General features: G+C 36.9%; 2 protein-coding genes across 3 annotated transcripts in view; one reads left to right on the top strand and one right to left on the bottom strand.

The window, feature by feature from the left end:
* The window catches only part of LOC117432209 (12S rRNA N4-methylcytidine methyltransferase-like), a 64,510-nt gene extending 63,438 nt beyond the window's left edge, over window positions 1-1,072 (bottom strand). Inside the window, exon 1 of the mRNA XM_034053782.3 lies at window positions 992-1,072. The gene's annotated coding sequence lies outside the window, so the exon portion shown is untranslated. The remainder of the gene's footprint in view (window positions 1-991) is intronic.
* kif18a (kinesin family member 18A) lies at window positions 900-25,403 on the top strand. Of its 2 annotated transcripts, none has more exons than XM_059001908.1 (18): window positions 900-1,074; window positions 2,959-3,343; window positions 3,621-3,778; window positions 4,844-4,948; window positions 5,227-5,337; window positions 6,010-6,207; window positions 8,329-8,505; window positions 8,629-8,703; window positions 9,313-9,428; window positions 11,103-11,265; window positions 13,077-13,241; window positions 14,635-14,756; window positions 14,887-15,131; window positions 15,298-15,387; window positions 21,227-21,728; window positions 22,715-22,825; window positions 23,599-23,711; window positions 24,971-25,403. In XM_059001908.1, the coding sequence occupies exons 2-18, from the start codon at window positions 3,019-3,021 to the stop codon at window positions 25,111-25,113; spliced, it is 2,919 nt and encodes a 972-aa protein (XP_058857891.1). In that variant the 5' UTR covers window positions 900-1,074; window positions 2,959-3,018; the 3' UTR covers window positions 25,114-25,403. The 2 variants fall into 2 exon arrangements, with proteins under 2 accessions (XP_058857891.1, XP_033910261.2); XM_034054370.3 differs by lacking the exon at window positions 900-1,074 and adding an exon at window positions 1,647-1,880.
* The last annotated feature ends 281 nt before the right edge of the window (window positions 25,404-25,684 follow it).

Genomic DNA, 25,684 nt, shown 5'->3' on the forward strand with positions numbered 1-25,684 from the left:
GGAGTCTTATTTCCACCCCTGGTTCACACCATACAGTGGTCCTCAGTCAGGGAGTTGATGGTGCACAGGAGCTCTTTCCTGATTGGCCAAAGGCTAAAAGTGGAGTCACTGTTGATTGGAAACACCTTAACATCCACCTTACAAACCTATTTAGAAGATATGACCCATTCCTGTGGACATCATTCCTCCACTTCTGGTGGATGACACATATGACTGTGCAAATGGTGACATGATAATAATAAGAATCCTATTGCATAGCAGTGAAACTCTGTTCCCGGTTTTACAACAAACTTGACTGGTTACAGTGTGTGCAGGTAACAAGCTCAGGTGTCTCTTGTTAAACTCAAACGACTATGCAATGAGAGTGCCCAAATGCTCATTAATGACTTATCAATGTGGAGAATGACAAAACTAAAGTCACCTTAAAAGGGCTGTTCAGCAACAAAATGTAAGAGGCACTGGTCCATTTGCGCTGGAATTACCTAAATGGGCTGGGAGGAACTGGATATTAAACGAGTCTACGTTTTATAGCAATGCATGTGCAAAAACCGCATCGTTGTCATGAACTGAGCCACGAAAACGGTGAATCGGTGTTTCTGATGCAACCGCCCAAATGACGTAGAAACAACCCTAGCATAACAAAACAGCGCAATACACTGTGGTGAAAACCTCAATCTCCGTCTACAAGAGATAGATGAGCGATTCTGATTCGTAAATAATGCCTGTATTGTGACGAGAATGATTGACGATCCGTATTAAATTATTTTCCCCATTGGCACGTTTCACAGTTAAATTAATTATATAAAAAAAGGTTTGTCGTCATCACCACTCTTTCCCGGTCATTTCAGAATCCGCTTAATCAGAATATCTAGCGTCACCCAAACGTACATTTTCTGCTGCATAAAAATCACTCACATTAAACATACTTGTTGTGAGACAAGTAAAAATATGCGGCATCACTAGATAACATAGTGATGCCAAATTCACTTACAGGACGATGTAATTGAATCTCTTTGGTATAGCTGCACAACACGTGAGGACTCAGATCTGGGATTCGGTTCAACCCTGGGCAAGGTTGTACTACAACAGCTACCTAGTATTTTCTGTTCCGTTTAAAAATTGTTACATTATCATTATGCAGAAAATTATCTGTATTTATAAATCATTAAAAAAAAATCATAGCATTAAAGTATGGTTTAAGAGACCAGTTAAAATGATTAATTGTGATCAAACTGGTTACTTTAACTTCGTATTGTATAATCCCGCCGAAATTGTGCGCTGATGCTCTGCAGAAATTGTCTTTATTTGTAGGTATTCTTTGTTCTTTTCACGTACTTGAAAAAAATCTAAAACATTTCTAGTTTGTGGTATTTTTTTTCCAATAAAAAAACACCCTAGCAATAACACTAGTTTGTAAATCATATGAAATGCAAAAGGATAGAACTAGACTTGTATGTTTTAATTTGCATATTTCTCGTCTGTTTCTTGATCCAAACAAACGCATGCGTTCGTGTTCTGATTTTGCTTACGCCTACACTAAAGTCTGCATCCCTAAATGTTTATTTTTTCAAATATACCTTTCATATGTCTCACTGCATAACTTTCTCTCCGAGAAAATTAAATTCACATTTTCGGCGGGGCAGCTTAGTTACAGCCTGGAAAGTCAGCTCCGCCCGACGTACTCTTTTCTGTTAGCGTACGCCGTGACGTTATGGCGCGTAACTTTTTGTATTGTCCAATAAAATCGCCAGGATGAAAAGTGGCTTGTGTTTGAATTTTCCTGCAGAAGAGTCGGCCGACACAAGCGTTGGGAAACTTACATTTTTCGTAGTAGGAAAGGGATATTAGTAAATAGACAGTACTTTGACACATCGAATCAGGTGAGTGGCGTCTTATATAACGTGTAATTTTGTAGAGTTGTTAATGGTTCAATGCTTTTTGTTTTGTTTTGTTTTTTATTTTGAAAAATGCTCGCCCCCGCCTCGGTGATAATTAATGATTTGTTTTGTGGCCTTGCCAGCAATGTGTAAGCGCTTCTGCCCATTTCAACTGACATCTTTTGATGTTTTTTTTTTTTAAAAATACAATAAATGTTTGAGGATGATGTGTTTTGAAACCTGGTGGTGTTGTTCTTGTAGTCGTACTAGTAAAACTAGTATTATACACCCAAGTCGTGTGGCTTGGGCGTGCATTAATGACTTTAGACTGTATTACATGTTTTTAAAAGTACACGCGTATGGAAATGTTTTTTTTTGTATGTTTTTTTTTTTAAATATACAGTAGTGGTAGGTTATTGTTTTCAGAAAGCACATAGCCCTACACCAGCTAGTTTGTAAACAGGATGTCGAGCTGAGTTCTGGAAAGAGGGAACCTTAAGAGACAGTATTTAAAAACACCAGGGTACCAATTATTAATTATTAACGTAGAAACATTCTACGTAATTTGAAATCAGTCAAACATAAGTCTTAAGCCTATACAGCGTAGAGTTGCTGTATGAGAACAGACACTCGTTTCTGCCCATCAATATAATACACTTTATTCATATGTATTGACACGTAGTTAATATACAATGTGTAACCCAGTAAAGGTGAATCTTTTCTGACCTCAGGCAGTTACAATTTAGAAATTCATTATGACTAACGTTTCTAAATAGTGAAACTTGCTGTGCCCCCCGCCACGCCACGCCTCTCTGCTAGATGAGAAGAAAAATCTACATATCTACATCTGCAGTAGTTGTACTGTGTATATTTTGCACTTTATATCCTTTTCTCCTTAATTAAGCAATATGTTTGTTATATTCTCAATTTGGAATTTCAACCACAGCTTACTAAATACAATGTGAGCAATAAAGAAATGTGGATATAATAAAGTAAAGCCTAGGGTGTGTCCATTTGTTCATCCTTGAATGTGTTTGTTTTTTTTATTTATTTATTTATTTATTTATTTATTTATTTGCAGGGGATAGAACAATAAAGCCGAAAGGAATTTCTATGTTGTAAAGAAAAAAAACCCAGCGCAATGTCAGCCAGTGGGAGCGATGTGTGTAGCCATGTGAAGGTCGTGGTTCGTGTCCGGCCTGAGAATCAGAAAGAGGGAGAGGGAAACTTCAGGACGGTGGTTCATGTGGTCGACAACCACATGCTTGTCTTTGACCCAAAAGAGCAGGAGGTTAGCTTTTTCCGTGGTCAGAAAATAAAAAGCAGGGACATTAACAAGAGGGCGAACAAGGACCTCAAGTTCGTCTTTGATAATGTCTTTGGAGGAAATTCGACCCAGCAGGAGGTTTTTGAAAACACAACCAAAGGCTTGCTTGACGGAGTTTTAAATGGGTACAATTGCACAGGTGAGGACTTGAGAAGCGTGTATCTTGTACAAGTCAAAGTTCACCTATACAGTATGTAGGTACAGTATATACATTTATGAAACACAAGCTTGTTTCATGTAGCAACAATCACGTAATGATAAATGGGTGACAGACATCATGACTACAGTGCCCTGCCCCATGCAATGCTCTCTACTGTAGTTGCAAAACAAACAAATAAGCATGGTCTAATCTTAAACAGCTTGCATTGTGGTTTAATTCTAAGTGTGCTGATTTCAAACTGCTTGCACTCTTCTAGTGCTTGCGTATGGCGCTACTGGAGCAGGGAAGACCCACACAATGCTGGGCTCTCCCAATGAACCAGGAGTGATGTATCTCACCATGAAGGAGCTATACAACCGCATCGAACAGGTTAAAGATGATAAAACGTTTGACATTGCTGTATCTTATCTTGAGGTGAGTCCTTTTTGTATTCTCTTCTTTTATGTGCATGTTCTTTGGTTATCAAACAATGAAGTCTAAATTGGGGGGGGGACGGGACCCACAACTTAGTGTATCTAAACTTAATAAAATAAATGCTGTTTGTCTGAACAATGTGTTAACAAGTGTCCTGAAAATACTTCACACTTCTGTTTTACAATCCTATTAGTAGGAGCCTAGGGAGGGGCTGAATGCTAACTACTACTTTACCACATACTGTAGTTTCACCATGCTGTTGGGAACATGAGCTTGTAACTCCTGCTACTGTGCATTGATCAATGTTATGGTAACCTCAGGGAGGAATGAATAAACCAGATGTGCATTGTTTTAAGCCAGGTTTGTGTGGTTACAGCTACCCTGGCATTGCATACCATTGCAACACATGAAGAAAGATGCTGTTGGATATATTCTAGTTAATTGTACTTTACCTTGTGTGCACAAACTGGTTTCCTTGTACAGTAAGGTTGGTTGCTTCTGTTAGTTACTCCATCAGTTTTGCTGTGTACATAACCTACTAGAATAACGAAACTACCCCAACAGGTTAAATACCTCTGCCTTGTGCTGTGTATGTTGTTCATCAGGGTAGACCTGGGGATCTTCTAAAGCTGATACAAGCTACATGTGCAAGTGTAACATGGATATAAACATTTGTTAGCCATTTTGTATTAGTTACCTTGACTTAACAAGATCATCACAGTATTGATAAGGTACAATTGGGAACTTCTTGTCTCTCTGGTGACTTCACGACCTGGGATCATTTTTCCTGCAGGGAGTTCTGGGAAATGCAGTTTTCCCAGAACACGCCATACTTTTAATATAGGTTTAATGTCACCTTGCTTTTGACTATTTCATTAAAGAAATTATAAAATACAAAGCCTGAATTTGTATTCAACTACGTCTGCTTGAATTGTGTGGCACTATAATTCTAGTCAGTATTTATTAAGGGTTTTTACTGCTTTCCTTTTAGTATGCGTCTGCTCTTATGACATCCGTAGCCAACCTCCAAAATAACGTGGTTTTATCTTTTTTTTTTTCTTTAAGGTGTACAACGAGCAGATCCGTGACCTCCTTGTGAACTCTGGACCACTGGCTGTTCGAGAAGATGGCATTCAAGGTGTAGTTGTGCAAGGGCTAACACTAAGTCGGGTACGTCCTTGTAGCAGTGGATGTATAATTAGTCGTAGCGCAAAGGAGAGGAGGGATCCTTTTTTAAACAGTTAAAAAATAAAAAATAAAACAACTTGACCAAATATAAATGTGCGTATATTTAAATCGCATGATTGGAATCTTTTGAAAACCAATGAAGTACATTAAAGCCACCAGTTGTTCTATAAAGTTTTTATTTTTTAAAAATCTATAAAAACTCTGTATTGATTTAAAACCTCCATAGATAACCAAGACCTTTTGTGCCAACACTTTTGTAGCCTAAATCTGCAGAGCATATCCTTGAAGCATTGGATTACGGGAACAGAAATAGAACACAGCATCCAACTGATGTGAATGCCTCCTCTTCGAGATCCCACGCAGTGTTTCAGGTAAACAGGTTGTCCAGATTCAATTTAGAAAGTAGTATGTGTAGGGTTAGAGGTTACTTTTCCTTTTCTGAGCTGTAGCTATGGGGTGCCCAGTTGTTCCTCCAGAAACAAATACAGAAAAGAGTTCTTACAAAGAAGTAAAGCAAGTGTTTGCATGAAGGTATGGGTGTATTGCAAAGGTTACAAATAAGCAAGGCGCTGATTTGTTGAAACCTCATCAATGTATTCTTTGTTTGAGAACAGCTGCAAAAATGGCCCTGAATGTTGCTGTCTTTGATAAGTTGTGTTATGCAGAAGTTAGGGAGTTTTTTTGTTTGTTTGTTTCAATACATGTATGTTTAATTGAATAATTTATATAGAAAGAATATGTGGAACTTAACTGAAATCATATTTTATTATTGTACCTGGATATCTGTCTATTTGCTTAGAGTGGCAAATTGTACAATTAACAAATTGATATGTTTCAATGAGGAACCCCAGGCCTCCAAAACGAATATGTTTCTCTAATGGGTGACTTATTACAGTATGTTGTGCACTCCTCAAACTTGGTTGAAATAAAAACCTTAGACTTTGGGGGGGATACTTGAGCAGGACTGAAAACCATTAATATAAAGTGTAATGAATAAATTAACTGATATTGCAAAACAAATGTGTTTTTCCTATTCCTTTTAGATTTACGTAAGGCAACAGGACAGAACAGCTAGCATTAATCAAAACGTCAAAATTGCTAAAATGTGCCTTATAGACCTTGCCGGGTCAGAGCGGGCCAGTGCCACCAACAGCAAAGGAGTGCGCTTTCGTGAGGGAGCAAACATCAACCGGTCTCTGCTGGCCCTGGGCAATATAATCAATGCACTAGCAGATCCTAAGGTAGGTCTTCATACAATATAGTGACACAGCGTCATTCTTGCCTGTGCATTTGAGTTCACTGATTTCTGTCAAAATTGAAATATAGTTATACTGTTGTGTGTGTGTGTGTGTGTGTGTGTTTTTGTGCATGTTTTCTGTTTTGTTGGAATTGATCTATGTGTTAATGTTGTTGTTTTACCAGGACCCCAAAAAACTATATTAAAGTGTTTTTCTGAGAACAAAAAAACGAGATTTGCATCCCTTGCATTGAGTAAATAAAACTATGGTTAAAAAAAATAAAGGGTTTATTTTTCCTTCTTTGCATGTCTAGTCTTGCAATTAGTGTGCAGGGAGTGGGTTGGGAGATGCTGCAAACTGAAAGAAGACAGAGGTAGCATGATGTAATCATATTGTGGGAAAAAAATGACAGGCGTCACAAGGAAGTACACTTGCATCCTGTACCATCTGGAAACAAATCCTTTACTATATAAGCCAAATTAATGTGTGTAATATTTCTTCTACCTTATCTGGACATTGAACATCGGAAGTCTCAATTGCAATCAAATCTCCCTAAGTAATGGAAATCCTTAGCTGGACCCACCTAGTGCCTGTAGTGACCTCTTTCCCAGACCCTAAATTAGGTCTCTAATGTAAAGCAATTTGATACAAAGGCAACATTTTACCGGTCCCATAGGTGTTTTTCTTTATAGACTGGCATCCCTGTAATTGTTTCCGACACTAGTTAAAAGCCTTGTTTTGACGCTGTTGTTCTGAGGCTATGTTTGGGTTTTAGACAGTGTGCTCGGCTGTGTGAAGGGTTCAATGAAATCGAATAAGTCCAGGTGGCTCTTTGGTCTCCCAAGTAATAAAACAGGTGACAGAAACTTTGTTTACTCATCCACAAAAGCAAAACTTTTGCTACGAAAGTTTTTTCCTATAATTGTTTTTGAGAAATTGAGAAATTATGAATTTCCATTGGGGTATGTAAACATTTGACTACAACTGTATATATATATGTATGAGAAACAAGTCTATGTGGACTCACAATTACCTCTTCCAGACAAAAAATGTGCTGTAAATATATTCAGGAGGAGGGATAAACATACAGTAATGGTGATCAGCTATCTAATTCTTTTAATTTTACATTAAGAATTGAAAATCCCACAGATTTTATGTCCCCGAAAGGTTAGCCTGAATGTTTCATATGGTTAGCTGAGAAGTTATCCATCCATTTACCAGACCAAACTTCTTACAGTATTGTATGTACTTGGCTGCCCAAACTCCCTAAAGGAATCCAAGGTGCTAATCATTGAGAAATGTTTTTATTGCACCAGAACTATATCAAATAGAGAAATATAAAGTCTCTTGAACTGGTGGACTTTGTCCGTTTTGCTTACTGAGACAGGTGTTTCTGCAGGTCCTTGTAACTGTTCTCCTAAAGTAACGCAACGCCCGTCATCTGCAAGCAGCCTTGTGAAATGTTGTTGTGATTGTGTTTTGGAGGATGAATAGAAAAACTAAATGCTTTTGTTTTGACGAGAAAGGGACATCTGTATTTGATTAAACCCTTAACCATTTTGATAATTGTTTATAGTAAGCAGTGTCTTAAAATTAGCAATGCATTTTTGCATATAAATATTTTGTATTTCTTTCGCATTTGTAGTGTGTGGGTGTTTTTTTTTGGGGGGGGGGGGGGGGGTAAACGTTACATGACAAAACCTTTCTTATTTAATTCTTGTGTTATTCAACTTTGGTTGGTAATAGATAATATACAGTAAAGCTAAAACAAAGAATAAGAAACCACACTGCAACCACAATGCCCCCAGAGCAAGAACTGTCAACATTCGATTCAGCTGTGGGCAGTGTTGGAAGTTTGACAGGAATTGTAACTGTTGGGATGATAACCTGCCTGTATCAGACATTACTAAAGTACACACAAATCTGTATGATAATAATCAATCTAAGCACTGTATGCTCTGGTCCCTTCTCCCAGTAGCCAAAAGTTTTAGATTTTTCTCATTAATAATCTTTCACCATGAAAGAGAGGTCTTGCAATAGATGTATTCTTCTCCGGGGGGGGGGGTATTTTTAAGGTTCGTCCAACATTCTTGAAATATCATGGTTTTATTTTGCCTTCCATAGAACAAGAAGGCACACATTCCTTACAGAAACAGTAAACTGACTCGGCTGCTGAAGGATTCTTTGGGAGGAAACTGTCGCACAGTAATGATCGCCAATGTCAGCCCCTCAGCTATGTCTTACGATGACACCTACAATACGCTGAAATATGCAAATCGAGCCAAGGATATCAAGTCTTCAGTAAGTTTAGTATCTGCTTTATTTTTACTTTTTTTAATATAGTGTTAATGCCTATTACATCTGTAGAGTTGAATACATCTCTTGAAATATTAAACTTTGATGTAATACATTTCCCCCCTCCAGTTGAAGAGCAATGTTGTCAGCCTGGATAGTCACATCAGCCAGTACGCTGTAATTTGTGAACAGCAAAAGAGAGAGGTAAGCAATGGAGTAAGCAATGGCAGTTTTGATGTACCATATGTACAACTAAAATAGATGTGATGGTTATGAACATTGAAATGCACTGTTAAACTGACTTTCTGTTGAGAGTTTAAAAAACAAACAAAAAAAACCTTTGATTGGAAAGATGAAGTTACAGAAAACAGTGGGACAAATACCTATATAGGAATTGGGAAAGAAAAGTTAGTGAACCTGATGCCTTTTTGTACAATGTTGTTGTTTATACTAAAAAGGAGGAGGGTAGGCAAACATTCTCGGGCAGCAGTGTGGAGTAGTGGTTAGGGCTCTGGACTCTTGACCGGATAGTCGTGGGTTCAATCCCCGGTGGGGGACACTGCTGCTGTACCCTTGAGCAAGGTAGTTTACCCAGATTGCTCCAGTAAAAACCCAGCTGTATAAATGGGTAATTGTATGTAAAAAATAATGTGTAAAAAAAAATAAATAATAATGTAATTAAATGTAAAAAAATTATTAGATATCTTGTAACAATTGTAAGTCGCCCTGGATAAGGGCGTCTGCTAAGAAATAAATAATAATAATAATAATAATAATAATAATAATATTTTAAAATGTATTTTTATTTCCCAGATTCTTATGCTGAAAGAGAAGTTGAAGCAATACGAGGAAAAAAAAGTAGTAGTTCCAGAAAGCCGTCGTCTAAGCCTTTTGGCAATTTCTAATCAGAAGCAAACGGACTTAGAAAAGTAAGGCTTTATTATATTACTTGCTTTAAAATGAGTTTTGGAAGTGGGTAAAATAAGTCTGTTTCTTTCTCTTCTCTCTTCTTCCTGGCATCATAGTGGAGGTATGGGAAGCCCTTTCTTGTTTGCGATCAAGTTCTGTTAAACAAAACCAATCGCTTTTACTGAAATATAATCATTTAAATTTTTTTTTTAATTAATAAAATGACTATTTGAAAATTATATATAATATATAACAAAAAAAAAAAACTTCAGAACAGCTCTAGGATCTGGACTACGCCATGAAATGAATAACCAACATGCTTGTCATATGTATTGACTTTAAAAAAAAAAAAAAAAAAAAAAAAAAAGAGGTCAGACTGTATGTTGTGGGTCACACTGCAAGTGTTGTAAATTTGAAGTATTAGTACACCTACACAGTGCATCCGCTGGCATTCACAACCTACAATATAGGAGTTGAGCGCTGCAGATTTCTCTCCTTATTAAAAATTCAGAAGTTTGGCAGCACTATCTACGTAATAGAGATTACATTGAGAAGTACAGTCTCTCTCTCTCTCTCTCTCTCTCTCTCTCTCTCTCTCATATTTATATATATATATATATATATATATATATATATATATATATATATATATATATATATATATATATATATATATATATATGACGTAAATATGCCTTGTTTGTTTATTACTGTCGGAGCACTTGGCTTTTCTTTGTTTGTAAAGGAAAGAATTGAAAATATTCGTCTTTTTTACTGTTTTTTTTTTTTTTTTTTTTTTCTTGGCTTAAGTTATTTATTCTCTGTTTCATACTGCAGATTACAATGGCAAGAAAAACAAGGTTAAGGCATGCAGCATTTAATAGCATGAAATTAATCGGTTTAATTATAAGAATGTGTGAATACTGTACTTCATTTTAAACACAAGTGGGGGTGTCCTTGTTTTAATACACACTTTCACTCTAATTTTCTTCAGCCTCAACTAGTATTGGGCTCTTGAACTACCAGTCCTGACTATTTTTCTAATGAAATTGACTTCTTACCAGTTAGAAAGTTTAAACTGTTTTGTGTATTGATGAATCTTGATACATCATTACCAAAAACCATTACTGAGCTACTTGGGCAAATAAATGTTAAATGTATGATTTTAGTAAGTTTGATTTATTTGAATACATGCCTGTCCTTATTTTAGGTTTATTGTTCCCCTTTTAATTACTATCTCTTTACTCATTATGCAATGTAGACCTTTGGGACCAGCACCTGTATAGTGACCTGTATGTGCAAGTATCATTATACCGCTGCTACCAGTGGTTCAGGAATGGATCATGGATTTTCAGACCTATCATGTAACATCAACAAGGGTGTGGTTGCCGGTGCTGCTAGTTTACCATATCCACTAATGAGAGAGATTAATTGCATATTATAAATAGTGTTGTATGGAGCATTTTAATAGGGTTTCCTAACGTCAGTGGTGGTCTACTTTTAAAAAAAATGTATTTAAAAATAATAAATTATTGTTAATTTTGAAAAGCTACACTACACTTTTTTTTTTACTCTTATCCTTTTTTTTTGGGGGGGGGGGGGGGGATTAAAACATTTTATGGTAATATATATAACCATACAGGTTTACCATTTAAGGTCATGGCTAATTTGGTTGTGTCTTGTTTTCTCTGCAGGATGGAAGAATCCCTTAAAAGTGTCTTTACAAACCGAGTTGTGATCCGAAAAGAATTTCTGGACTTAGAAAAGCAACTGAAAGCGAACGAACTAAAAGCAGCCCACAGAGAGCAGTGTCACCAGCAAGTACAGCTGCTGTGCTCAAATGATAAAGCTGAAAAGGTGAGGTTTCCACAGGCACATTAAAAAACCCAACTGTATAAATGGGTAATTGTATGTAAAAATAATAATGTGATATCTTGTAACAATTGTAAGTCGCCCTGGATAAGGGCGTCTGTTAAGAAATAAATAAATAATTAAGAAAGTAAAAACTATTAATTATGGGGCAAGGTTAAAGTAAAATCACCATTCATATCCTCTTGATGGAATTTACATGAAACTGAGATTTAAGTAGTGCTCGGTCTATACCCACTTACTGAAGATACAATGTACTGTAAGCTGCTGCTCTTTTTTTATTTAAAAAAAAAAAAAAAAACTTTTTTAAAGATGCAAATATTTTGCAAGATTGTTTTGTATGCTTGCTGTAAATCCTATTTACATTTTCATACTTTCCACTGAGCTCAGGGGTTAAGATGCAAATTGTCCTTTTTTTATTTTCATATGCTCTTTAAAAAGCCATCAAAAAAGTAGTCGATAAATCCATACAATTAAATTATTCTTGATTCGGTAGTCCATGCACATCCTTTTAAATTACTGTTTTACAATATCTCAGCACTTAAATTCAGAGAACTTGCATAGTTTAAAATACAGCAGAGTACTAAAATTCTGCAAATTGATGACTGCAGTTTCACTTGGCAATCTCTGAGCAAACGTGATTCCCAAAACAAGGTGATATTTGAATAATTTGGTCTCAGTTTGCAATGCAGATAGCTTGCACGTTTGGCTTGAAATAAGGTCTTGTGATGGGTCGTTTCTCTCATTGGTTCTCCCCTGTGAGCTTTTTACCTTTTGATCCTTGGGGTCGTTTAAAGCAGCGCCTTAAAATTCACTACTTTGGTTCAAGTTTTGCATTTGTTATGCTTATTTGAATATTTTTTTTTTATGTAGTGTTTTCTGAAAGTCTGCCATTTAAAGAACTTAAATCCATCCTATTGAAATCCAGGTTCCCTTAGCTGCATTTAGTACATATTAGTCGGTGTAAGAGGGAGCTATGAACTACAAACTTTAATAGCACTTTTCTGCTTTTATATCTCTATGTGGTGTAGTTTAATTGTCAAATTTGTATTTAAACTGATATTGGCTGATAAAAAAATGTAAGCAGCATGTAAAGTATTTCCCACTAGTCCCGCGAATAAAGGACAGCTGTTTTAAAAGTCTGCAAGTTCAGAGATATACAAAAAGCTTTTTGAACATTTTATTTTTTCTTCCCTTAAACTGCTACAACAGAGAGACTCCCTGTAGAATTAACAGCTTTGTACAGCTGAATAGTGGATAACTGTCTATCTGTCTTTGAAGGCTGTGCTGTAGAGCAATTGAGCTGTAATTGCTGGCTGTCTGGTCAAGTTTAATGTCCATGGGGGTGGGGGAGCTAAATACTACTTGCGGTGATTATTATTTTTTTTTTTTTTTTAGAATGTATGCTTGATTTGAACTATATTCATGCTCCTTTTGACATCACAAAACTGCTGTCTGTCTTCATTGTCCATCATCCCCCCTTCCTCTCCATCCGGCTTTTTTAAAATACATTCCTAAGGCTAGCATTTGTTTACCTTGAGCGATACTGATCGATATGTCCATTGTTATGTGAGTAATTGCAGAAAGTTTGGAATGAATATAATGACATTGGTGATTTCTCACAGTCTGTTAGTTAGTGTTATGTTGATGGATAGAAAGCATTCCAAAACTTAGAAAAAGTGTCCCCCTTTCTTCATGTTCTATTTTTGCACTTAAAATTGGAACTGTAGGTGCATGCCTTTTTTTTTCTCTCTAAGCTGCAAGCCTGTAAAGTAATGCTATGCTCTTCTTGTTTTAAGGCCACCTGTAAACGTGAGCGAAGGATGGCTGCCCTTGCTACCCATCGTTTGCACATGAAGCGAAAGCTCAAGGATGTGCAGCAGCGCTTTGAGGAAAACGACAACTGGCTGCACCGTGTGGAAAATGAAATGCGATTGCTGGGTCAGGATGCTCAGATTCCTAAGGTAGGAATATCGGCAAGTGGCAATTGTGTGTGTGTGTCTGTGTGTTTTTTGTTGTTATTTATATTTGTATGGAGATTTGAGCGTGACATAAAATATACAGTAGAAAAAAAATACTCCTTTTACAATTGCTTAAGTACTTAATGCAGAATTTCACCTGTTGAAAGAACTATGATCAAGATGGCTGTTGCATCTTTAGTTTTTAAAGGATTGGTATTTTTTTAGGTTTTGTTCTGCTGTTTGTGGTTGGGGTGTTGTGTGTGTTTTTTTTTTTTTTTAATAAACCAATACGTTTGTGATGGGCTCCCCCTAATTAATACTACAACAGGCAGGAGTGTTTTAGTGTTCTGCAGAGATCGTAATGAGGCAGAGATCGATGATGGTCACTGATCACTGCAGGACAGGGCTGTCTCACAGTGAGATACCTGAAACAAGTTTTTATTAATTTTAAAGAACCAATCACAGAGGATGATGACGCACACTGGGGTGAGATTTCTTGGTAGTCTGATCTCTCCTGCGTCATTGTCATAGCATGGAGTAGAGATGTATTTTTATTTGCTTGTTTGTTTGTTTTTTTTTGGTTTTTTTTGTTTGGCTGTCGAAAAATATTAAGTATAAATGTCAAGTCAGTAGTAAACATATATACATGCATAAAATATATATGTGTATATTCATAAAGAGCCTGACCCTCACAAAGGTTCTTGCATGGTATTTTCATTTTTGAAAGGAGAGGATCCAGTGGAGGTGCCTGTAAGTCCTTCATATACCTCGAGCAAGAGAGCTGCAATTCAGACACACTTGTTTCATACAGACCACTGGGTGTGCCTCCTGTCATTCAGTGGGACAACTTTAAATACTCCCGGTTTGACCTCCGCATCCAGGTCAGCCCCTTTAGCACCCAGTCACACTCCATCCTGGTTGACTGCTTAGGTTCGTTGCTTTACAGTGCAATGAAGCATATTTTAAAAGCTGAATAAGACACATTATGCTGTAGTACTGTACAGTGTGTTTCCTGAAATCTTTCTTCCAGTCTACAGTTCTAACCACTAGGCTGCGCTGTCTTCCAATTCAGCAGCATACACTGGCTGTTCATGTACGAGATCTCTCATTCCCTTCCCTCTTGGCCTACTCCCAAGAGGTAGTGGCCCGCTTTCTTATGAACTTACCTAAGGCAGCACAATACATTATCTGAAACTTGTCACATTCTTATCGTGACCCTTCCATATCTCAATACTGTGGGAAGTTAACACACAAACTTACATTTAAACAGTGCTTGGATGCTGCTGTTAACTGCAGTTGCATCAAGACATGGTATACTGTTTTGAAAATGTTTGCATGGTTTTTTGTATTATTTCTTTATAGACCATACATCCTTGTTTTGTGTTCTCTTGTTCAGATGCTTCAGAAAGATCTGGATTGCCACCATTCCCAGCTGGAGGTTCTGGATTTGAAACAACGTATTGAACACATAACCTACCTTATTGGCCTTCAGGACCAGGAGAACAAACAAAATGAAAAGTAAGCAGAAGATGGCCTCCTGGCTTGTCTGGGATTTGTGTGTGTGTGTGTGGAGAGAGCACTGTCTAATTTTTAGTTCCCCCCCCCCCCCCCCCCCCCCCTTGATTTAAAAGTGACTTCTGTTTTGCAGGATATTAAATTCCTTGCTGCCAGCCTTCCGTAGACAGTACGAGACCCTGAAGGAGGCTGGACTGGCAAGCTTCATGGTTGAGTCCGAATTCAAGGAACTTGAACACCTGGTGCTGCGGGAGAGGGGGGTTGTGTGGGCCGATCAGCCAGTACCGGAGGAGCCACAGCACCACCCAAACAGCCAGCAGGAGCTGTCCTCCATCATCTCCTTCTCACACCTTGTCTGCCATCAGAACACTCCTTGCAGTATGTGCTTTTTGACTATTTTTTTTTTTAATGATGCTTCACCTTAATGGAATTAGAAAGTGTTATAATACGCTCCTGACCATATAATTCTCTTCTTTCTTTCTTTCTTTGTATTTTCTATTTTATTTTTTGTAAAATGTATTTTTAAATCCTGCTTTTCCTACAGGTGCGGAAAGGCATAAGAGGAAAAGCTTACGGAAAGGGCGGTTGGTGGAGATAACTGAGAGTCCTTTAGCCCGAGAGAAATGTAGTCGAGGTAAGGAAGGTGGCTCTCTTTTGTGTTGGTTTTTAGAGTGTTGTATATTTAAGTTGTCCTACACCACTTATAAATGTAAAGAGCACATTTCCAATGCTATCTTACTAGTTAGGGTATCTAATCATTGGGTATTTTGGTAGGCTGCTGAATACATTATTTATAAACGAACTTTAAGGTCTTAAAGAAGAAAAAAGGTTTGCTATTTAGCACTTGGGCTGCCAGTTTTCAGAGGTAATTAAGGAACAGGTTACTTGACCCAGCTTATTGTACCACTACATTCCCTACGCTAACTTGCGGTTACTGGATATGTGGAAATGTTGTTTAAAAGCAACATGAGATGACGTGGGGGGGGGGGGGGGGGGTGTCTTCATCTTGTATCCCCTTTTTTTTTCTTTTAAGTTAAAGAATCCATCTAATGGTTCTTAATACACCCATGCACTGTTAATGCTGCATGCCTAGTCAGATTTTATACAGCTAGCTATGTGTTTTGCATAAAATCTATTGCATGTATATCAAATACATTTTCATATTTAAATAAAAGCAAATTAATGCGCTATCAAATATTTAATGCATGCAAGTATTGGTGCATCTTAAGTCTAATGTACTATTTAATTTGTCTTTACATTACTGTATGTTGAAGTACTTTCTCTGCATGGGTATGATTACCTCAGTGGTACCTTTGGATTAGCACTTAAAATATTTGTTGTAGCTGATATATAATTGGGGGTATGAGCGAAGGGAATCAAGTAACAAAAGTATTGCTGTCTATTGCTAGTACTTTTAGATAACTAGAAGTTTAGTTATTTAGTGGAAAAGCTAGCAGGTTGGTGTTCTTCAAATCCATGGGGCATTTCAGTTTAAAACAGTAATTTGCTTATTGTGTGCATATATAATCTTAACACAAGACAAGGTTAATAAAGGAAAGATGCACTTTCAAAACCTTTTTTTTTTTTTTTTTTTTTTTTGGTCACGCTATTTCTGCACCGAAAAGTTCCTTTTCCTAATTGTTTCAAGATGTTATATTGAAATCTGGTTTTCCCACCATGTGTTAAAGAAAACTGACCACCTGCTCCACAATGGACATCATTACTACTTATTTAAAAATCCATATTTCACTTGCTTGCTTTTATATAAATAATCTTCCCCCAAAGACATTGTCCAGGTTGTTGGATTAAGTTGTATTCTAGTTGTTACCCCCCTCCCCCTAGAGATCATGGTAATTGTATAAAATACTTTCTTTATCTTAATTAAATTTGTGGGTAAGATGATCCAGCACGTATAGGAGAACGTATATCTTAATTTCAAGGCAGCCCAAGCAGAATAATACTTTTTTTTTTTTTTTTTTTTTTTTTAAATGCAAGTTTTTTTTGTTTGTTTCATAAATACTGTATAGTGGAAATAGTGTTTGACGAGAGAGGGGAGGGGGGGAAAAGGACAAAGTTGTGATGTCGGATGAAGTGGTTCTAATGAGCCTCTGTGCTTCGCGTTGTGGAACACTATCCTAACAGATGCAACGTGTTTTTAATTAGTGCGTCCGTGTCTGGTTTCATTGGTGTCGATGAGAACCAAATGAAACTTAAGGTCCTATCTGGATGAGTGGTAATGATGTTATTTGTAACTGCTTGCTGTTTGTTCATGTGAGGTAACTTTTTACAAAAAAAAAAAAAAAAACTACAAAGAAAGCTAAAAGCAATTAATAAAAATAAGACAGTTAAATAAAATTTGTTTTAAAACAGTTACGTTTTTTATTACTACAGTAGTCCCATTTAACGCATCTATAATTTACATATGTTACCTTAATTGCTATGTTTGCAGCATACAGAGGCAATGGTTGGGGAAAGCTTATTTTAACCTGGACTATGAAACTAATTTCAAAATGAAAACTTCACTTAATGAATCTAACTTTAGCAGTACATGTCGAGCACATCTAGGTATTGTCATTCAAACTATCGTTTTTAACAACGTAAGTAAATGTACAGTTTACATGTGCCACTTTTAAGATCTATTTTACTGATCTTTTTGTTTTAAAGGCATTATTTCTGCTCTTTCCAGTGAGGTTCTGAAGCATAGAGAAATCTTGCATTTTACTTTGCATATGTGAATTATTTAAAATCTTTTGCTTGTAAGAAACGCGCTCATTTGCAGCCCTCACGCATATAAAAATGTATCAAAAAAATTTCTGTAAAGCATGGTTACATTAGGCTAGGAAAACCTGTGTAAAGAATTCCCAGTACAATGTGGTTGACTGTTACGAAGAACAGTGTTGGTTTGGCAGTGTACAATGCCATAGTAGGAAATGTTCCTGTTTTTACTGAACAATGCAGAATTATTATTTCTTATCCATGCAAATTAAGGCTGCAGCTGTATTAGGTGTGAGCTAAGCTCCTCTGTTAGTGGCACTGTGCCAGAAGTCCGAGCAACAGAAAGATCTATAAATCTGCAGTCTTGGGGGTTAAGTGCACCAAGTTTCAATTTAAAGTTGACAAATAACTTTTTTTTTTTTTATATATATATCTTCTACCGGCAATAATAATCCTTCCAAGCCAGGTGCAGTTGTGTTGAACAAATTGCGTTTAGCATCCATGTATACACATGGGATAACGTAGTTTGTATTGATAGTGGTGACTAAGCCACATACTGTTGAATCATTTGGGAGTTTGTTCAAGTTGTTTTTTTCTGCTCAAGTTATACAACAGGTTTATCTATTTAGAACCCTTCATAACGCAAGGTGGCTCTTAACTGCAAACAACCAAGTACAGGCAAGCGTCCATTTCACATATTTTATTTGTGATTGCAACTAGATATCTTGCGAACTTTTATAATTGATCTTAAAAATTACAAAGGGACACTTTCCCCTTCTTTTTAAAAGTGATATATAAAACTGTATATTCTCTGATTTTATGAAAGGAAATCTTTTGTATAGGAACCCTGAACATGTGTGGATGGGGTGAAATGATGGTGATAACAGTATTACCCAAAATCTTTAAATCCATCCAGTTTAGATGATTTAACCGGTGCAACCTTTTTTTTTTTTTTTTATGTTTTTCGATATTGGAGTAACTGTATGATGGTGCCTTGTGAGTCTAATGAGGGCAGAAATTGGGTGGACCCTTTTTTTTTTCAAATGAAAGGCAACGGATGCAGTGTGAACGTGATGCATGAGCAGCTTCAATAATGTATAGAGGACCATCCTGACCTATTAGAGAGGCTGCAAGCTGAGCCAAAGTACAGCCCTCAACACACAGCAGTCTGTACCAGCTAATGTAGTGTTGTGACATGGGGGATAACATTACCGTTTTCATTCACCCACATATGATTGGAATTCTGAGTTCCATGAGTCAAACAAAAAAAATTGAATTTGTAGCCCATAAATGTTTATAGAAATGCATATATTAATATTTTATTTCAGTTTTAGCCATGCAAAGACATATATAGAATGTTCTTAATTTAGCACGGTTTCCAGAAATATCTTCTCATGCATGTATTAATATGCACCGAAGAAAAATCCCTGTCCTATTCCATCCCAAATCTCCATTAGAACTAATTCCATTTATCAATTTCTTTTTTGTCATGAACCCCCCAGCATGTGGGCCGTGACTCATGTTTGCAAAGTATTGCAACCTGCTTTTCACATTAACGTATAGATCCATAAATCTTCTTCAACGTTGGTACACCTTGCCTTTTGATGAATTACTGTGGATGAAGTCCCTTCGCATAGTTAGAATGGCAAACTAAATGGCAACATCAGACAACCATGTCTGAAACTTTAAAATTAAACACTTAAGAAAGGGAGCTATAAAATAGCTCTTTTTTGTATAAATGCAATTCCTAATGTTTTAGGAAGTAATTTATTCATTTTAAGATTTATAATGAAAACGAATCCAATACCCATGATGTATATGTGTAATTTTAAAATAGCCTTAAATTTGACAATTGACTTTCTCATTTTTCATTTCTTTAATTTAACATTGGTGTAAATTATCCATTGCAATTTTTAACAGAAACATTGGGAGTCAATATAATTACTGCATTAATGTTTAAATGTATTAGAGGGCCTGGGGACAACTGAAACTGAGGGCTGTTTAAAAATGCATTTAAATGTTTCTTAAATCCAGTGCTTTAGAAAATGCCTTTTAATATTGAATTGGTCAATAAATTGTAATATTTATATTAATATGATTGTATTGTAATAGTCATATTAATATAAATATTCTGTGTGTGTGTGTGTGTAAATCTACAATAAACTGACATTGCTCCTACATAATATGTTAATTCAGTATGATGAGAAAAGAGGGTAGAAAGTAAATGTTACAAGCAAAGTTAAAGTGGCATCTCCAATTGAGATCATTAGGCAATTATGTAGAGTAAGTGCTGTCTGTCGATTCTTATTGTTTTGTTAAGAGTGTGCCAATTAGGATTGGAGTGGTGGAAGAAAAATGACAAAACCTGTTTTATTATAGCTGTTTAAATTAACTCTGAATGGAATATTTATCTTTTTATATGAAGCATAACCAAGCTCTTTCTAATTTAATTTGGTGTTTATGTTTGCTATACTTAAGATATTGTGGCTTACAGTAAGTGCAATTCATCTGCTTTTTGAGCACTGCTTTCTGTCTACAGCTCCCTTTATTTCAGGACTTTAGTGTGTGTTGGGTGGGTTCTGATACATGGCTCCAAGGCTGCAGCTGAGATTGATATGGTTGTGATCTGGAAATCCTGTTTTTTTAATGTTTACTGAGAATAAATAACAAGCAACTCAGATTTTCTAAACAAAAACAAGCTTGCTGCTGTAAAGTGTAGGACTGTAGTAGACAACGCAAGCTTACTAATACATTACTACAATGCATATTGGTGAAAAGTCATTGACATTGGAACTACTGCAGATCTTTTAATTTTTATTGTATTCATTCTTCCTTGCTTGCAGGCAAAGTGTCTAATGCAAAGCTAAATTATGATGAAATCCATCCAACTATTAAACTGGAGCACTTCCTTAAAAATCCTTTAGTGTTGCTTCGCATTGAAATGGTTGGTGTACAAAATACTGACTTTTTAGAGTGGAACTTGACATGCTAAGAAGTTTTGCATATTTTAATATTTAAGGGGAGTGTTATCTGTAAGTAAAGTGTGATGCAAGAAAGGCTTATAGCAAAACCTCTGTTCAGACTAACTTGAGTCCCTCAATAATGAATGCTTTGTGTGTGTGGGGTGAGGGGGTGAATAACAAGCAATTAAATATCATCATGATTTATAAGGCACCAACAAAAAGCTGGTAATAAAAACCTTTTGCCATTAGTATACAAGTCTGCAGTCCCTCATTCCTTGGTGGAATGGTAAGAAGTACTCTAATTTTTGTATGGTAAAGATGTATCAGTCTGCACGTTTGTCTGCTGACAAGGAAGGCTAGTTAGAACACAACGTCAATACGTTCATTGTTCTAATGAGGTACAAACTGTTAATGTACCATCTGACGAGAGGGAGTTGGTAGCATGGCGGATGATGTATTTGGTTTTAAATTAACTTGAGTCATCCGTTTAATAATGCAGGGTCTGAGTTGCCGAGGCTCTGTAAATGTATATGGATTTTTGTATGCACCCCCCCACCATCCCCATTTCAGATGGATAATTTTATTTTGTGCATTAGCTACTAGGAATTCTTAAATATACTCTCAGAGCCCTGGAAGCAAAAGAAATGAAGGCAAAACTATAACATCCATTTTTTTTATAGAGTTTGTCTACCATCATGGTGGTTAGATCTAGAGCGAGGGATGGCTGGCCAGGTATTTCCTAGCGGTTTTCAGAACGCATTGGTGAAATGTATAACGGCTGTTATGCCCTTACAGAAATTGAAGACAAATCCAAGGAGAACATCCTGCCATCCACGGACGAGCCCTGCCAAGTCCCCTCGCACAAGCCGACTCGGAGGAAACTGGTGGAGTCCCCTTTGGCTCAAGTCTCTGCAACAATTCCCTGCGCCTCTCGGCTTGACGATTCCCTCAGCAATGAGGGTGTCTACCCTATCCTGTATACCCCAGAGATCTGCCGAGCACAGCCCACACAGGATGCCTGCAGGATTGGGGAGTTCCGGAGGGAAGGCTTAACCACTAACAAGGAGGAAAGCCCAAGGCTGACTGGCTCTGGCACCCCTTGTGCAACAGAGGATGGCACCGGCTGCAGCAGCATCCCCCTGAACCTTACCTTTAACCTGACAGATGACTGCGGGAAAGCTGACTGTGACGCCACAGTGATCCTAAGCCCGGGTTCGAGCAAATTAGAGACTGCTCTCGGCAGTGCAGCACTAGAGCAGGGTCAGGAGAGCAGCAAAGGCAGCAGTATTCTTCAAAGGTTTGTTTTTAGTTTTTCCCAGCCTGGTAAACCTGTCTCAAAAACAGAAAAATAAATAGTGTCATTTAAGCAGTTAATGCATTTAAACTTTTAGGAACCTGTTGCATGGCTCATGGTGATGGTGGTCCTAGGTTCTTGCTGCCCATTGTTAGGTGCCTTCATCTACAAACTAAATTGCTGCTGTAATTATTATTATTATTGTTATTAACGATAATATTATTCCACTGCAGCATTGCAAAGTGACCTACTGACTTTATAACCCCCCCCCGCCCCCTCTAATCCCATTGCATTTGCTCAGCAAGGTGAAACACTAACACAGTAACCGCAACCATTTTTTTGGCCCTGTTCCTAGAAGGGGTGTTTCAGTAATTAATCCTGTGAGATGGGGCTTTATTGAAAACTCTTGGAATTTAAACTAGATCATACACAGGGGGATTCAAGAATGGCTGGCTTGCTTGCTTTGTTGAAGAAAAATGACATGTGGGTGAGGTGGGGAGAGGAGGGTTGATGTAGCAGGTGGTACATGGCAGTTTTTAGCTGCTTTTTTTTCTGTCCTCTTACAAGTTTACTGGAGGGGATCTCAGTAAACATATGGCTTTAATAGAATTTGTTACACAAAAATAAAACAATAGATAGATTTGTGTATTTATTTATTTTAATAAACAGAGGCACCAAGCTCCATCTCCTCTCCCCTCCCCACTTTTTAAAATTAAAACCACATTCATACTTTACAATCCAGAAAACGGATACAATTGGGGGGGTGTTCCTCAAGTGTATATGGAGACTACCTTTTCCCTCACTAGTATAAAAACTTTCTCGGGGAAGATCTCTACATATACTCGATTCTCCATCCAGTTATCGCTTCAGCGTTTGTGATAGAAAGCAGTGTTCTGTTTAACCAGACCTTGTTTCAATAAGAATAAAAAGCTTTAGGCTTTGCATTATATGTTCCTATATTGAATCTTATTTATTTATTTTTTTAACAGGTTGGGTCTTCCTTCATTACTGAATAATAATAATAAAAAATCTGCCAGGTCAGGAAAGCCGTCCTACATGGGAATGACATCCGCTGCAGAAAGAAAGAGAAACCTGTCTAGGTAAGAGTTAAGCCTATAGGGTTATGTGGTGCAGTTGTATCCATGCAGTTCATAATCCTGTTTGTCCCTCATTTTGGTTTGCTTGTTTAGAAAATAACCATGACAGGCCGCTGTTTAAAATACAGGCTGTTGACCAGATTTATTGAAGAATGTGCAAGATGAGGGGAGAGAGTGAGGCAAAGCAGTGTCTGAGCAAAACCAATGAAATATTGCCCATGAGTAAAGAATAAATTAACCTGAACTCCATTTGTATATTTGAGGTGCTTTTAATTGCAGAGTCCTCTCCTATAAATACATGCTGTTGCCACCACAGGTTAGGAGGTTAATGCCAGCTTTTTATATTATACTTGCAAAGTAGATGGTGCTAGTTTTGCATTGAAACAATTAGTAATGTTATCAATATAATGTGTTTTGCGTGATTTTTTTTTTTTTTTTGTGTGTACATAGTGTTTTACTACTATGGCTTCAGTTTACATCTGATATAGGTGTGACTCTGCTTGCATCTTATTTCAGCAGAACAAAATATCTGCTAGCATTTGTTTTTTTGCAGTAGTTTTGAGTCATTTGTATTTTTTTTTTATTTCCTTTCTGGTTGTCCAATTTTTATTTTGATTAAAATAATAATCTTTGGATACTAATATGAAGCACTCTAAAGCAGTCTGATTATTGAATCCTCCGGAGAATTGGGAGGAAGGGATTACAGAACGTGAGGCCTGCAGAAGACTAATTTACATCTTTTTTTCATTTTTTTTTTTTTTTTTGGCTTCCCTCAGCTGTATGTCTTTGACTAGTTTGAGAGGGAACATGCAAGGCCCAAGTGCACCCAAGCGTGTTAAAATTGACAACGCACCCGGTGGAAAACCTTTACGAGTGCGCAGGCTTGGAGGTAAGTGTGATGGGGTTAATAATAATAATAATAATAATAATAATAATAATAATAATAATAATAATAATATTGTATTACTCAGATGAGTGTGTAAGCGGCTGTGCTGAAAGATGATCTCTGATGTTATATTTAATAGACAGGGACGTTATAAACTGGCCATAAAGCAATGACCCCTGGCAGGTGGAGACTCCAAATGATGGCAAAAATATTCTTGGACCTCTACCATGGGTTGTAAAGGGACTGTAGTTGACGCCTATAAATATTAAGGTGTTAACTGCGTGAATATGGGTGCTGTTTACTCCTCTTTTGGTGGGGGGGAGGGCATTCCTATGGTCTTGTCTTGAATCAATTTTACTGTCACCCTTATCATATCACGCAGCTTAGATTGTGGATGAGATGCAGATTGCAAAGCAGCTTTTGCAACAGCTACTCTAGCGCTAGCCCTGGAACTGTCCATAATCAATCATGTATCTGTCAGCAGAATGCGCTCCTATATAATTGCTGCGTAGCATCACTCTTGAGTAAATACCACCTCTTGCTGTGTTTTTAATGGTTAAATTGTGTTGCAAAGACTGTCTCTGCCATATCTGTTGTGATTTTATAAATGTTTTCTGGTGCAATTTGTGTCTGCATTTTTATTCCAATTAATATTTGTGTTTTCAGATTACAGTCCGATGTTCTAAAGCGCTAAACATTTTCAGTTTTTGTTTTTATGATTTTTATAATTGCTATATTAATGACCCTGCTGGGAGGTTTTTTCTTTTGTTTTATTTTGAGGGGTGGGGCTGTGGCTTGGAAGATGCCTGTCAACTACAACATTTGTAGTGTCAACAGATTTGCAAAGTTAAGGGTCTGCCATCAGTCATGTTTGCACGTTATCATTTAGAAGTTGTTTACTAGGGGTTCTTATATTGTGTTTCATGTTTGTTTTTTTGCAAGTACTATTCTACCTATCTTCCCTTATTAAGCAATAACTTTTATTCACATAACAAATCTATTTAACCTTTTTTTTTCTTCTTCTTCTCTGATCAAGTCCTTCATTTCCACCAGGATATAAAGTATGTTACTCCATCTATAGGTCATAGTTCCATTTTTACAGGAACAAACGGAACACTGATGTAGCACGCTTTTTTTTTTTTTTTTCTTTGACACTGGTAGTGAATGGTTCTTGCCTTGTACTGAGTCACAACAGCAGATATGTAACTATGTTATCTTGATTCTATATCTATTTTAATGTTTCTTAACCACCTTGTCAATAGAGCAAGGCGAGGAGTCTGATCCTGGACGGATGGTTGTGCGGAGTTTTTCCGAAGGAAACCTACAGCTTGTTGGGGTCAAGGGGCAGAAATCCAAGTTCATCAGACCTGCCAACTTGTTAAAGAAACAAATGAAGAAACCATGAGCAACCAAAACGCCAAGCCTCTGTCACTCGAGATCTGAGTTTAAATATTTTTTAACTGTTTTATTTTTTTTAAATGTTTTAGTTTAAAAAAATAATAATAATAAATAAAAATACATGTTACACCTGTGGATTGTTGGTAACTTGAAGAGCAAAAATGTTATGTTTCAGGTTTAGTTATTAAAACTTGATGTTGAATGATATTGACAAAAAAAAAAAATTAATTGTCTTTAATTTCTGTGTCTTGTAAATCAATCTCTCAAATAAATGTCTATAGTGACTTTTTTATTTTCTGTTCTCGTTGGTGTCTCTTTTTTGACCTGAAAAAAGAAACAAGGACCAGGGGTCACAAATGGAGATTAGATAAAGGGGCATTCAGAACAGAAAATAGGAGGACCTTTTTTACAGAGAGAATTGTGAGGGTCTGGAACCAACTCCCCAGTAATGTTGTTGAAGCTGACACCCTGGGATCCTTCAAGAAGCTGCTTGGTGAGATTCTGGGATCAATAAGCTACTAACAACCAAACGAGCAAGATGGACTGAATGGCCTCCTCGTTTGTAAACTTTCTTATGT

The sequence above is a fragment of the Acipenser ruthenus genome, chromosome 27, assembly GCF_902713425.1.
Source record: "Acipenser ruthenus chromosome 27, fAciRut3.2 maternal haplotype, whole genome shotgun sequence".
In the NCBI taxonomy this organism is placed as follows: domain Eukaryota; kingdom Metazoa; phylum Chordata; class Actinopteri; order Acipenseriformes; family Acipenseridae; genus Acipenser; species Acipenser ruthenus.